At 46.7% G+C, this 14,651-nt stretch overlaps 2 protein-coding genes across 2 annotated transcripts; both read left to right on the plus strand.

Moving 5' to 3' along the window:
• Positions 1-1,045: 1,045 nt before the first annotated feature.
• Positions 1,046-5,072, plus strand: LOC123123000 (uncharacterized protein At1g01500). Its single transcript, XM_044543392.1, has 3 exons — positions 1,046-1,307; positions 1,621-2,365; positions 4,165-5,072. The coding sequence occupies exons 2-3, from the start codon at positions 1,691-1,693 to the stop codon at positions 4,399-4,401; spliced, it is 912 nt and encodes a 303-aa protein (XP_044399327.1). The 5' UTR covers positions 1,046-1,307; positions 1,621-1,690; the 3' UTR covers positions 4,402-5,072.
• Positions 5,073-5,978: 906 nt separating this feature from the next.
• LOC123122998 (FK506-binding protein 5) lies at positions 5,979-10,816 on the plus strand. Its single transcript, XM_044543391.1, has 7 exons — positions 5,979-6,591; positions 6,786-6,892; positions 6,989-9,034; positions 9,129-9,359; positions 9,455-9,613; positions 9,713-9,890; positions 9,992-10,816. The coding sequence occupies exons 1-7, from the start codon at positions 6,435-6,437 to the stop codon at positions 10,642-10,644; spliced, it is 3,531 nt and encodes a 1,176-aa protein (XP_044399326.1). The 5' UTR covers positions 5,979-6,434; the 3' UTR covers positions 10,645-10,816.
• The last annotated feature ends 3,835 nt before the right edge of the window (positions 10,817-14,651 follow it).

Consider the following 14,651-nt stretch of genomic DNA (forward strand, 5'->3'; position numbering starts at 1 on the left):
GCTGGTACTTAAGGGCTTGTTCAGAAGACTTTCCGGGTGTTATTGACAAGGTAGGAGCGGCTTCGAATGAAGAGCAGCGACATCGGTGCGTCGATGGCTTGTTCTGACTTCGGCAATAGTTGTTCAGTGTCCGAGAACCCTGAGTAATTTTTATTATGTTTTAATGTGTTTTTTATTTATGATAAACCAAAAGGTCTGGATATTTTCCAAAAATGGCCTTGCTAGACATAGTAAGGCAAAAAGAATGGAATTTCACATTTACTTTCAAGCCACAAAATTCTTGTGCATAGCCTAGTTGCAAAAACCGCAATGTGAAAGATGACAATTTAAGGTTTCTCTGCCTCCCGCCGTCGCCGGCGACGGTTCACCTTGTCTCTGGTGGCCTGAGCCATGGGGGCGCGGTGGATCCCGACCCATATCGCCGGGAAGGCTCCGTTCTTAGACGTTCTTTGAGTTTTTGTTAGGGTTCGTATTCTACTTAGAAAGGCGAGAGATGGCGATGGCTCCCTGAAGGTGAAATAATGTTCTCCCCGCCCAGCCTCCGTCCCGCTGGTGCATATAGAATTGTCGTTGGGCGTGTGGAGGTATGTCTACGGTGGATTTGCTCGGACTTGCTCATCGTTCGTTTATGTTCGTGTGTCTTTAGGTTGAATCCTTCCGATTTACGCTACTCTTCAGCGGCGGTTGGTGTTCTGGTGCGCTGGTCCTATGGGGCCTTAGGACAACGACTTTCCGACAATCTACCATGCTTCGATGAGGGAGGAGCGATGGCGGCAATACGTTCGGCTCGCTTCAGCGCTTGTAGTCGTCGCTAGATGGTCTACGAACCATGCGTGATTTTTATTATGTTTAGTTTCGTTGTACCGCGATGATCGAAGATGAATAAGTCAAAAGTTTCTTCCAAAAGAAAGAGGAGAGATGGCAATTTGGAACGAAGGAAAAAAAAAACACGGAAAACCTAGTCAAACGGTCAGAAAGATGTGCAACTAGAACTCGAGAAGAACTATTTTACAAAAAGAAGTCGAGAAGAAATATTTCCACTCCACCCACATCCTTCCGCGCAAAAACGACCTTGAAAACATCGGAAATACACCCCTCGCCCCCCTCCTCCTGAGACCGCCAGTGCTTATCCTCCTTCCTTTTCTTCCCTCTCTCGCGATCTCTCCCCACCAGGCCTCCTTCCGCCGAAGCTCCACGGGATTCTCCTCTCGCGGCCGGCCGGATTCCTCCTCCTCGGCTCCGCTGGCCTGGTGCGCGGCGGAGATCCGCCCGGAGCCCGCGCGCCCAGGGATTGATTCCTTTTGCTGGTGACGAACCCTAACCTGCTCGTCATGTCTTTTTTCCCCCCTCTGCCGTTAGCAATCGAATTAGAAATTTTCTGCCTGGGGTGGTTCGTCGCGGATTTTGTTTGCCGGGTTGCGCGCTACTCGCGATTGGCGGTTTGATTTCCCAAATTTCCTGGTAGCCCCTGGTGCTTGCAGTCAATCGAATTGATGTTCGATGTTCTGTGCAATAAAATTGATCTGGTGTTCATGCTAAAATTAGGGTGTTAGATAGAATTTCTTAAGATCACGTCACTTAAACCCAACTCTTTACTAACCTGAAATTTATCTTGTACAGGTAGTGGAATTGGAACTCCTGCGGTGCTGTAGTTCGTATCGTCGTCGTGGCGGTACAGTAATAAATCAAGATGGGCGACGGGGTGGCTTTTGAGGCTGCCAGGAAGATCATCATGCACCCGCTCTACGCGTCGAGGTCCTCGCCCTGGCTGGACCTCAAGGTGTTCTACGTGAGGGTCAGCAACTGCGTGATGGACGAGTCCGCGCCGGACCATCTCACGCTCAACCACATCCCGCTGTCCCCCGACACGGTCATCGAGGTCAACGGGCGGCGGAGCAGCATGCACACCGAGTTCGTCTCGTCGTCCCTCAGGAGGGACAGGATCGACAAGAAGACCGAGGAAGCCACGTACGTGAGCACGGATAGCATAAGGATGACGGGGAGCGTGAGGTTTCAGGTGTTTGATAAGAACGATCTCTTGCTCACCGGAGACCTGGAGTTATGCAATGCCAACGGAGTGGTCGGGGAACCGAAGAGCAGCAGCAAGAAGTGGAATATCAAGTGCCATTCGTCGGCATCGTCTAGTGGTTTCTTGAAGGGGAAGATGTCCACGGGCCCAGACTCTGCGCATCCTGTTGTCGAGGTTTATGTCGCTGGCACTTTCTCTGGCACGCCAATTATATTAACCAAGACGGTCCAGTTTATATCACGGAGGAAGTCCCAGATGAAACTGAAGCTGGATTCTATCCCTGAGAATGAAGCAACTGAACTACATACAGAAAACTCACACGGGGACTCTTTGAAGGTACTTCACTATGTATCCACATATTTCCATTATTGAGAGTTCCTTTCATGTTATTTTCTTTCTCGTGTCTGTCCCTTTAATATAACATTGTATGATCACCCGCGCTTAAAACATATTGGGAGGGGTGCTGGACTGTTTTAGCTTAATCGGCATTTTTCTAGCACAATGGTGACGTGCCCATGGCATATTCGCTATGACAACCATCAGTTGAAATGTATCCTCTCTGGGCAAATCTCTTGCTTATATAGCCAACAACAACGACAGCAACAACAACAACAACAACAACAACAACAAAGCCTTTAGTTCAAAACAAGTTGGGGTAGGCCAGAGCTGTAACTCATAAGATCTCGAAACCAACTCATAGTTCTGGCACATGGATAGCTAACTTCCACGCACCCCTGTCCATGGCTAGTTTTTTGGTGATATTCCAGTCCTTCAAATCTCTCTTCACGGACTCCTCCCATGTCAAGTTTGGTCTACCCCGACCTCTTGCTTATATAGCCCATTTAGCTATATTGAATGTACCATTTTTTATATTCTTGCAAGTGGTGTGCACAATCAAATTTTAACTTCAGCAGGATAAATAGGCTCCTATTTACCTATGTATATATGCGTTCTTATGTTGGTGGTACTAAATTAATACCAACATATTTTGACCCATTTCTGACATTGATGCTATTGCCAAGCAACCCACTATATACATGGCTTGCACATGATACGGATTGCAGCATGTTGTGCAAGTTCAATCTTCTCTTTCTGAATCTTGCTTCTGACCTGCTGCTTAATTATTCTTTTATGAGGATGACTAGGAGAAAATATAGGACCTGGTAACAGTAACTAGTCAATACATATCCCACGATGGAACTTCTTGTTCAGAATGAACTGTAGGTGAAACTGAACATCTGAACTAGGAACTTAGGCACCTGATTGATACTGTAGTACTGTACCTTAAGGCATGTTCACGTTGAGAATTTTCAGTGCTCAAGTCCATCAGTTCAGATCATTACCCATGGAATCTCAATTGCAGTTTTTATAGAGATGCCACTGTTGTCTACTTTTAACTCAAAATCACTATACGTACCTATGGATACTGGATAGAGGGTTTTAAGGTTGCTACCTCATGGCATAAGTTGTAGACTCATGGATATACCATTCATTACAACAGTTTTCAGTTTCCTTGGTTACCCCACAAGCCAAATTATCCATATTGATCCTACATATAGCATGAAGTTTATATTTTGACTCAGGTTATCCTGGCTAGAGTAACTTCACTCTTTACGTTGTAGCTGTTAGATGCCCTACTTTGGCATTCTCAAGTACATGTGCCGACTGCCAAATGCTTGAATTCTAACTAAATGGGTGAATTGTACAGCACGCAGAACCTTAGCGACACAGCATAGTAAGACCATAAGAATGAAAAGCAGACTGGTAATTTTTTTCCAGTACAAATTCCATTGGTTTGGTTGACTGGGACTGCTGCCCAGATTTATGCTTATGTGGCAGTTCTCTTGGTGCCATCACACAAGTATTCATTTGGGCTCATGACCAACTTCTGGCTGTTGATTTATGCCTGCCCTTTATTTTATCTTGCTTGACTAGCATAAAGTCATTTTCACTTGTTATTTTGTATGAACAATACCAAACATGTTTCTCATTCAAGGAAACTGCAATTGAGATTCCAAAGAGGACTATGTTAGAATGTGAATATTCAGTTATCTGCTGCCATCTCTGTTGAACACCAAGTCCAAATTTGATGGGATAATTGACAGTATTATTTCCTTTCCCACCTCCCGTTTCAGGTATCAGAATTCTATGATCCCAAGTCTGAGTCAGACGTGGACATGGACTATAACAGCTTGTACTCGAGGCAGGACTTTCTAGAGGGCGAGGATGGTGAGCTTTCATGGTTTAATGCTGGCGTGCGGGTTGGAGTCGGGATTGGCCTCGGCATATGCGTGGGCGTCGGGTTGGGTGTCGGCCTGCTGGTCCGGACATACCAAGGCACCAGCAGGAACTTCAGGCGGCGACTGCCCTGATGGCCAACGCTTCCCACAAGTATATAGGAAACTGACTGCCCATCTTCCTGCCCATGCTAGTGATAGATGAGCGAGGCCTTGTGTTCTCCCCTCCTGCAGCTTGTGTGCACTGCGAACCATTTTTGTCCCTTTGAGGTATGTAAATGCGAGTATGTATATGTATAGTAAAAAAATAAATAAAGAGTCGAGTCGGGTCGAGTCGCTTGATGTTGCTGTGAGCATTAGATGGTTCTTTCTGAATTAAAATGTATTGATGAAGGAACTTTAGGTGACCGGCAAGTGCAGTGTTTAGTCTTGAGGGTGATGTTGCACCTAAGAACTGTTGCAAGTCATGACTAGTTGTGCAGAGGGAACCTGATTAGGTGGCCTGTTATGTGTGTCATATGGTTTACTTTGAGCCTTTTTCTCGAACTTTTGATGGCTTTTAGGTTTGTGTTGGTCACCACTATCCATCTTGTTTCGAAATGCCATCTAGAGCTGGATCTTCATTTTTGTACAGTTTGTGCTGGTATGATGCATGGCCTGCCCTGTTCCTTTTATACTTGTAGCTAGTGTTTTATAATTGTAAAACCACACAAATTCCAGGACAGGGAAAAAAAGTGTGGAGCTCAGCTCAAACTTGTTGTATTGTGACTAGTGTTTTGTAGTACTATCTCTGATATGATGTTTTAGATATTGATGATGTTGACCCTTTTTGAGTACTCCCTCTGTTCAAGAAAGCTTGTCTCTCAAATGGATGTATCTAGCACCAAAGTTAGTGCTAGATACATCCATTTGAGAGACAAGTTTTTTCGGACAGAGGGAGTACGAATTTGTTAGTAAAGAGATACATAGCCATGCAATATATTTTGTGATTTTTATTTGACCAATCTTGATAAGCTTTGTACATACTCCCTCTGTAAACTTACAGTATACGAGTGTTTAGATCACTAAAGTAGTTTACAGAGGGAGTATATATCATGGCCAAAATTAGAAATGTTTGACCACTACTAGCTAGGTGTACAATCGATGACTATCATAGTATGGGCACGGGCGGAGTATATTCTGATAAACGGTACTGTATTTAAGGTGGTCGCTGTAGGCCCTTAATACCGGAGATGGTGTAGCATAACCGTCTCTTAATCATCATCACCATCCTAACGGCAGGCAAAACCAATGGTGCAGGAGGGAGTTCAGTAGTAGTAGTACAGTACAGCCCCAAGACGTGAGCATCTTTCCAAGCCTTGCGCAGTACTGAGAACGCCATGTTTAGCTCTGCACAACCCGAACCTCAATCAACCATCTTCTTCTCTCCTTAAAACCTTTGGTAGTAGTAGTAAATATCAGCACATTCTTTCTTTAAAAGCACATTAATTAGTAGTACCACCTTATTTAAAATCCCACCGTCTTTTTAATTTTTGTCAATGTCACAACCAGAACCCCTTTTAAGTTTTGCACAGAATCATGGTCAGAAAGGAAGGCATTAACCTAACCACCCCCACTACCACCTACTAATCAAAAGCCAAAGGCAGAGATTATGGGTGATTATTCCCAAATGCGGCAGATAGATGGATGGACACTCCTCTGCTTTTGGGTGGTAGTTTGCTTGGAATGTGGGTGAACTAGAGATGCAAACCAAAACCAAACCGGACAGAAGAGGCCAGAGGCATCATACGCATGTAACTTCCACGGCAATCAATCCTGGGTGTGCTCTCACCACCGCCTGAAAGCGTCCGTCCACCGCGGCCGCACCTCTGCTCCCCGGACGGACGAGACGCCCCACCTCACTCACCTCTCTGACTGACCCATTCCTCAAGAAAGCCGGGGAAAAGAGGTTGGGGAAAACGAGAGGCCTTGCCGCCTGGGCGCTCTCTCACGCTCAAGCACGCGGGGCGACGCACCAACCCGACGAAAAGAAAGAACTCTGCGGGCGGCATTGTGTTTTTCAGGCGCCGCACCTAACCTTCTTTCCCCGGCCGGTGGTTTGTTTCATGGTGCGGCGCGGGGCAGGGCGGGTGGGCGTGCTGTTTGGTGGCGGACAGGTGAGGTGAGGGATGGCCGCCGGCGCCAGGGTGCCTGACCTCGGCTCCGACTTCGCCCAGAAGATGCTGCACGACCTCCGCCGACGCCGCGAGAGGCTCGGCTTCTCGGGCTCGCCGTCGGCGCAGCAGCAGCGCGCGACATCGTCCAACGCCGCCGCCGCGTCTCGGGGTACGTTATGTTTTTCGTCGGTGCGTTTGCTTCGCACTCTGGTCTTGCATTTCCTTTGCACCCAGTTCTTGTTCAAGTAGTGACTACGATGAACTGATGATAATGATGCTGGCACTCATCGAAAAGACCCTGTAGAAATCATGTTTGAGTGTAAGTTTTAATCCTGATGGTGCTGAATTTGATGTCTGTTGCAGATGCTTGCTCAAATTCTCAGAAACCGTCTCCAAGCCAGAGGCCGCAGCAGGCAGCAGCTGCCCCTCGATCGACTAGACCAGAAGCAACGACGGCACCGAGATCATCAGTAAGCAGAGCACAAGCTCCAACCCAAAATCTTGATGCATCTGCGCTCCAAGTCTTCTACACTGTCGTAACCAATTGACCTCCACTGCGCTCGCAGCACCAGCAACAGCCCAGCACCAGCAATGCCGTCGCCAGCGCCGCCAGGCCACGGCGAGGGCGCCCTGTCGCCGCCGACGCCGACGCGCGCGCCATCGTTCCGTTCCAAGGAGGCAGCGCAGGGGACCGCAAGACGGAGCATGCCGTCGTCGCGAGCAGCGTCGACGTGCAGATGGCCGCGCTGGCCCTCGCGCTCAGCGACGGCGGGAAGCTCCGGAACATGGAGGTCGTGGCGCGCAACGGCTCCGTCTTCTTCCGGCAGCCGGACACGGCCCGTCCAGGCGGCGGCGGCGGCGGCTACCTCCTGCCGCCGCCGCCTTCCGGAGGAGGTACAGGCACGCACGCCGGCGAGGTGGCGGTCGGGGTGCAGGACCTGAACGACATGCTCATGGCGGCCTACTCCTCGGGCGGGAGGAGGAGGCCCGACGACGAGGCCCGGAAGAAGCTCTTCAGAGGGTCCATGGACATGGAGGAGGCGCTGAGCATGCTGGTCATGCTCCAGGACGCCTCCAGGTACATGGAAGGGTCGGGGAGCGGGCTCAAGGGCAAGGAGAACCGCAAGAGCTCGCCGGCGACGCGCTCCGCGAGGATCGAGGAGATCGTTGACGAGGATTCAGATGCCGAGCAGGCCAAGCATGCTTCCATGCAGATGGTTGTCCACGACAAATTTCAGAGCCATCAGAGTACAGACAGCAGCTCACTCATTCAGTCTGGTTCAAGCGGTTCCAAGATCAACAGTGCTTCTGAAGGTGAAAAGGATGGCTCGAAGGTGAGGATGCCGAGTGTGATCGCCAAGCTGATGGGGCTGGAGAATCTGCCTTCGTCGACGTCGACGACAACGAAGACCGTCGCAGAGCGCAAGGGGACGGAGAGGTTTGTGAAACCTGGAGCTGTGCCAAGAATGGAGATCAAAGCAGATGCGATGAACCGCAAACTGCCGATACGGATCATAGCTTCAGAGAAGGGTCAGCACAAGATTGTGTTGGCAGGGGAGTGGAAGAACAGCCTGACAAACTTTGGAGAGTCTGAAATGGGTGCTGCTGCACTGTCAAACAGTTCATCACACCCTGCACCTGGTAATAATAGCAGGCAAGGAAGGCTAACCATGAGAGAAGTGCTGAGAAAGATGGTAGCTGATGAGAGGATCATCCATGAGGACAAGACGGCTGCCGAAGAAATCAAACTGCAGAACTCTGTCGACGTCGGGTGCCGCGCCGACTCGGGCAAGAGGATGGATTTTCTGAAAAGATTCAGGAAGAATTCAGACAACAGGCCTGTTAAGGAGGAGAAGCACACTGCTCAGGTCAAGAGTGCAGAAGTTGAAAAGAAGCAGGCCACGGGCATGAGACGGTTGCTGGGGAGAGACGGCGAGGCAAAATCGAGGAAGGCGAGGGAGAAGGTTAACAAGGAGAACCTTGCCAGTGCAGAAGCCAAGGCTGCAGGGAAGAATGGGAAGACAGATCAGGTCAAACATCAAGCACAAAGTAAACATGTAGACAGACAAAGCAAGCCGAGGAAACCGCAGAATCGTCGGGAAATGCAGAGCGAAACGCCTAGTCGGAAGTTGGAAAACAAGAAGAAGTCACCGATGCCAGAAGCAGGGCATATGAAAAAGAAGCCTGAGTATACTGTAGTGACACACACACAACAGGAGAGTGAAGAACATGCAAAAAAGAATGATACTATCAGTTCTACCAAACCAGCAGATAGTGCACGCGGCGAAGACGGTATGTCGGAACCATTGGCAATGGTAGTGAGAAGTGGCACCGCAGCTGGAGCAGCTTCCTTGGACCAACCTGCACAGAATAAAACTGAAGGATCTGGCAAACCAGCAGATAGCACACATGGTGAAGACGGTTTGTCAGAGCCATTGGCAATAGTAGTGAGAGATAGCAGCACAGCTGGAGAAGCTTCCTTGGACCAACCTTTGCAGGAAGTAACTGAAGGAAGTTGTGATCCTACTCCTACAATTCCTGTACAGACTGTTGTTATGCAGGCAAGTGAGGATTTGGAGCTCTTGGATGAGAGTGCGATTGCTCAGATAAATGTAAGTTTGTCCAAACTAGGCGCCCTGCTTAAACTCTCCGTGCGCACATTTCATTATCATTCTAATGAAGATTGGAATTCTGTGTAAAATGCAGGATGAAAGGATCAACCCCACACCTAGCGAGAGTACAAAGATACCTGAAATATTTGCCGAGGAAGAACAGCAGCAGCAACAAATGATAGTGAAAGAGCAACTAACGGATGGTACCCACATTCTAGGAACTGAAGGAACTAGTGATCCTACTCTTACAACTCCTGCACACAATGTTGTACAGGCAAGCGAGGATTTGAAGTTCTTGGATCAGAGTGCAATTGCTGAGATAAATGTAAGTTTTCCAAACTAGGTACCCTGCTTAAACGCGCTCCGTGCGCACATTTTATTATCGTTCTAATGAAGAATGGAATTCTGTGTAAAATGCAGGATGAAAGGATCAACCCCACACCTAGTGAGAGTACACAGATACCTGAAACATTCACCGAGGAAGAACAACATCAACAGCAGCAGCAGCAAATGATAGTGAAAGAGCAACTAACCGAGGATTTGAAGTTATTGGATCAGAGTGCGATTCCTGAGACAAACGTAAGTTTGTCCAAACTAGGCACCCTGCTCAAACAGTCTGCGTGTGTGCAAAATTTTGTTATCATTCTAATGAAGCGTGCAAATTGGTGTAAAATGTAGGATGAATGGATCAACCACACACCTAGTGAGGGCACACAAATGCCTGAAACATTTGCCGAGGAAGAACAACAGCAGCAACAACAAGAACAAGAACAACAAACGATAGTGACACCGGAAGCATTTACCGAGGAGGAAGAACAGCAGCAACAAATGATAGTGAAAGAGCAACTAACTGAAGGTACGCATGTTCTTGATGTCCTGTCCTGTAGTAGTAAACTGAAGAAATTTTCACTCTGTTCAAAAAGCCATTGAATGGAACACCATATGCTTTTATTGCAGGCTCTGACGATCATACCACAGCGTCCATCAGTTCTGAAAAATTGCAGGACCAGAAGACGCATGTCATTACATGCGATTCTTTGACAGAGAACCAGCTCCTGCTCATGAGACTGCTGGTGAAGGATCGGTACTTGCTGGAAACCGCAAAGGCGATCGTCAGAGTCGATGCTCCCGTCAGTTTCATGGACGACGACGACGGCGCGCGGAACTGGTCGGACAAGGGCAACGATCTCCTCTCCGACGTTGCCCGGGAGGTGACCAGAAGGAAAGGCAAACGGAGCGAGGCCATGGAGGAGGTCAGCGTGGCGCGCACCGCCAACCTGAGGCTGCGTTACCTCGACGATCTCGTCAGAGAGCTGGACGGTGACGTTGAGAGCCTGGACATGTCCAAGCGCAAGAGAACTCAGCAGCACGGCGACAATCGCGCGGCCGAAAATCTGCGCAGGATACTTGAGAGTGACATTCAGAATGATCACCCCGACGCCAACTCGACGTGGGATTTCGGGTGGAACCGCGTGTGGGAGCTGCCGTTGGAGAAGGGCGACGTCGTGAGGGATCTGGAGAAGAACATACTGGGCGGCATCATCACCGACGTGGCGAGGGATCTCATCGGGGTATCGGTGCGACATGGCTGTTGTCCCTGCGTGGCTTGAGTGGAGCTGAGGAGTGCTGCACCTGCACAGCCGCGCAGGAGAGAAAACTTTTAGAGTGATTGTGGTCACTAGGTTAGGCTAATTTTTTGATCTGTACCACGTTTATTCGCTGTAAATAACTTCTGTGAGGTTTCTCTATATTAAGGAAATGTGTGTGTTCGGTGTTCCCTTCTGTTCCTTTTTTCGACAGGTTGTAGTTTTTTCCTAGTAGTAGTACTCAAGGAAATACGCCATTGTTTCAATTCGAGCTTTCCATGCCCTATTATTTAACATCCTATATTTGCATATCAGGGGGGCATCCCTTATTTCATCATGGAAAGTTGGAAGACCAAGTTCGAATCTGGTGAACCACCCTTAGGTCAGGCTATTCCATCTGGGATTTCGGTTGGAGCAACGTGTCAGAGCTGTCAGTCGAGAAGAATGAAGTTGTCATAGGTTTGGAGAAGACCATATTGGGCGGCATTATCGCGTACGGAGGTGTCACAGATCTATATAGTGGCTGGAACATAAGCACACATTTTTATGAAAACATGGCATGATAAACACACATGTGCTGAAATTTGCAATGTAACTAGCAGCTAGGCCAACGGGAGATGGAGATTCGTTGTGCTGAACCGTGACTGATGAGTACAAAGCATAGCGAATTGCCAAATTGTATTTGTCATGCTCCAAGTTGCACTGGCAATGAACGCGAAGAAGATGACCAATGCCAAGTTGGTTCACTGAATACTGGTTGGTGCTTCAGTTTTCCAGCTGACATCCTTCTCAAGGCCGGCGGCCCGTCCTTGCAAATGAAGCTAGGATTCCGGATGGTCGAAATGAAACTATGCGACATGACCGCAGGGCGGCACAATTACTCTAGGACTCTGGGGAAAGGAGTCGAAGATGTTTTTTCTGATGCCACCCATTTCCGTATTTCAGAGAAGTGTGCATGGCACACACATGTTGCATCTCCTGCCTACATGGAGTACTTGGCTAACCGTTTATGCTTTCAGAAATAAGTAACAGAGGTGGAACAAATTAGGTCAGATCGGTCCTGGTGTGGGTTGTGGTAGGCTCTGCTGCTCCGTCAAATTAATAAACTAAGGTGAGAACAATCAAGGAGATGGAAAAATCATGCAGCTGAGCGACCTCACATAAAGTGTCTTGGATATTGACATGTATATATAGACATAGCAAAAATCCAAGTTGGTAGATGAAATAGTTTTAATTCATGATTGGTGGTTGAGAAACGTAGCCACATTGATTTATATACACATGCCACTTTCGTTCCTCTCACTAGCATAGCTTCAAGTCCACTCTGTCTTGGGTATCATATCGCAATTGCATAACAAGCAACAAACTTCGCTCTTCTAACATTCTTCTGTGCGGACAAGTTCATATTTCTGTCACACGAAACACTGCATAAATAGCGCTCAGAATATGCTTATAGCGAATCATTCATTGAGAAGGCCTAGAGTGCATGATGGTTGTAACTGTTGTTCTGCATTTGAAAACTAAAACTGCTAACAATGGATACACCGTGTCAAGTTGCATGTTGGTTTAGAAATAATCTTGGACTGTCCACGAGGTGACCAGAAATTAATCTTGGAACTCTCCAAAGTAACCTTGTAAATGGTCATAAGGAAATTAAGGAAAACGGACCGAGGAGATGGAGGACGTCAACTTGGAATGCACTGCTAAACTGAAACTGCGATACCTTGATGACCTTGTCAGAGCATTATATGGTGGCGTCAGCACAATGGTAAACTAAAAATGACACGGCTGAAACTTTGCATATGACAATTTCAGAGCGACATTCATAACAACCGCCCGGATGCCGGAGGCCAACTTGCCATCTGACGCATGTAACACGTTAGATTGACCCAGAAGTATGGTGCCGATCGAGAAGGACGAAGTCATCATGGATATGGATTTGGAGAAGACCATATTGGGTGGCACTATCACGGAGATGCCAAGGGATCTGTATGGTGGCTGGAACATAAGCACACAATTATTTTACTGATTGAAACACCCATGCACATGCGCGCACGTACGCACACGAGCCATGCGAACACTTTCCATTTATATACAAAAACCTCGTACGAATTATATACAGCGAGCACTTACAAAAACTAGTGCAAAATGAATCACTTTAAACTATTTTATCGCGGTCAAACCACACAAAGACAACAACCATGGTGAACTCATACCACAATAAGAGATCTGTTGTTGTTGAAAAAAAAATTGTTAAACCATACTGCAATGTACTCCCTTCGTTTTCATTTACTCTGCTTATTATGTTTGACTAAAATTTGACCAAGTGTATAAAAAAATATATAAACATTTGTCATAACAAATCTATATGGTGTTAAAGTACATTCAATCATGAATCTAATGATATTGATTTTTTAATGTATATATGTTACTCCCTCCTTCCCAAAGTATAAGGCGCGGTTGACTTTGCATAGTCTTTGATGCACAACTTTAACCACCGATATATATCAAAGTACATGGATTGAAAATGCGTAAATGACATCGTCGTATTTGACTTACAAAATAATTTTATGCGACACCCGCAAGAAAAGATATTCTTTTATGCCATATGTCTGTATGCTAATTTTACAGACATACAATATGCGAAAATTACATGCAAAGTAATGCAACAAAGACCAGAAAAGTCAATCGACGTCTTAGATTTTGAAAACGAGGGAGCAATATTTTTGTTTATAAACTTTTGTCAAATTTATAAAGCTTGACTTTGACCAAAACTAATACGCAGACTAAATAAAAACGGAGGGAATAGCTAGCAGCTCGATCAACAAAAGACGTAGATTCCTTGCGCTGGGTTGTGAGTACAAGGCAATACAAATTGTATCTGGCATGCTCCAAGTACGACTAAGGCACGCGCAAATAAATGGTCTTTGTCAAAAAGACTCACTAAATATTGCTTGGTGCTTTGGCTCTCCAGCAGCTACTCGTCTCAAGGCCGACAGTCCGTCCTTGCAAATAAAGTTAGGAGTTCAGCTGGCCCAAACGAAGCTGTGCGTCGTGATTGCCGGTGGGCACGATCTCTCTAGAACTGTAAGGACATAAGCCAAAGATGTTTTTTCTGATGTCACCCATTTCCGTATTTTCGATGAAGTGTGTGCATGTTAGCACCGACACACATGTCGCATATCGTGTGTAAATAGAGTACTTGGGTGGTTGTACTATGCTTTAGGGAGAGTTTCACAGTTTCAGCAATAGGTGAAACCGCACCAGGTTAGATCGATCCTGGTGTGGTTGTGGTAGGCTCTACTGCTCTGTCAAATTAATAAACTAAGAGCCTATTTGAAACCCCTTCGCTCCGCAACTCCGCTCCGGAGCGAAGCAGCATGTAGTTGTAATTTGGGGAGCTGCTAACCCGGCGCTCCGCTCCGTCGGAGGAGGGGAGTGTTGCCGAACAGGGCCTAAGTTGAGAACAACCAAGCAAATAGAAAAATCATGTAGTTGAGCAACCTCACATGAAGTGGCTTGGATATTGACATGTATATATGGACAAAGTAAAATCCAAGTTGGCAGATGAAATAATTTTGATTTATGATGGGTGGTTGAGCGAAGTAGCCACAATGATTTATATACACATGCCACTTTGATTCCTCTCACGTAGCATAGCTTTAACTTCACGCTCTCTTGGTCGTCATCTCACAATTTCATGACAAGCAACACGATTTGTTTTTCTACATTGTTTAATGTGCACAAGTTCATATTTTTTTACAGAACATTGCATAAATAGTGCTCAGAATATATTTAGAGCAAACAATTCATTCGGAAAGCATAGAGTGCATGATGCTTATAATTAACTGTTGATCTGCATTTGAAAGCTGGAACTACTAATGATGGATAGTTGTTGGCCTGAAACCAAACTGCAGGCACATACATTTGCACGATTCTAAACTTCTACTATAGTTGCAACAAAGCATTAGTAACGTTAGTGAGCCATAAATAATACAAGAGAGATAGTGTAGGGGAACTAATTTCGTTTG

This window comes from Triticum aestivum, chromosome 5D (assembly GCF_018294505.1).
Source record: "Triticum aestivum cultivar Chinese Spring chromosome 5D, IWGSC CS RefSeq v2.1, whole genome shotgun sequence".
NCBI classification, from domain to species: Eukaryota; Viridiplantae; Streptophyta; class Magnoliopsida; order Poales; family Poaceae; genus Triticum; species Triticum aestivum.

Coding starts and splice junctions, on each gene's coding strand:
- LOC123122998 (XM_044543391.1), top strand. CDS start 6,435: ATGGCCGCCGGCGCCAGGGTGCCTGACCTCGGCTCCGACTTCGCCCAG. Junction 6,893..6,988: donor CGACGGCACCGAGATCATCA/GTAAGCAGAGCA, acceptor CTGCGCTCGCAG/CACCAGCAACAGCCCAGCAC. Junction 9,614..9,712: donor GTGCGATTCCTGAGACAAAC/GTAAGTTTGTCC, acceptor TGTAAAATGTAG/GATGAATGGATCAACCACAC.
- LOC123123000 (XM_044543392.1), top strand. CDS start 1,691: ATGGGCGACGGGGTGGCTTTTGAGGCTGCCAGGAAGATCATCATGCAC. Junction 2,366..4,164: donor CACACGGGGACTCTTTGAAG/GTACTTCACTAT, acceptor CTCCCGTTTCAG/GTATCAGAATTCTATGATCC.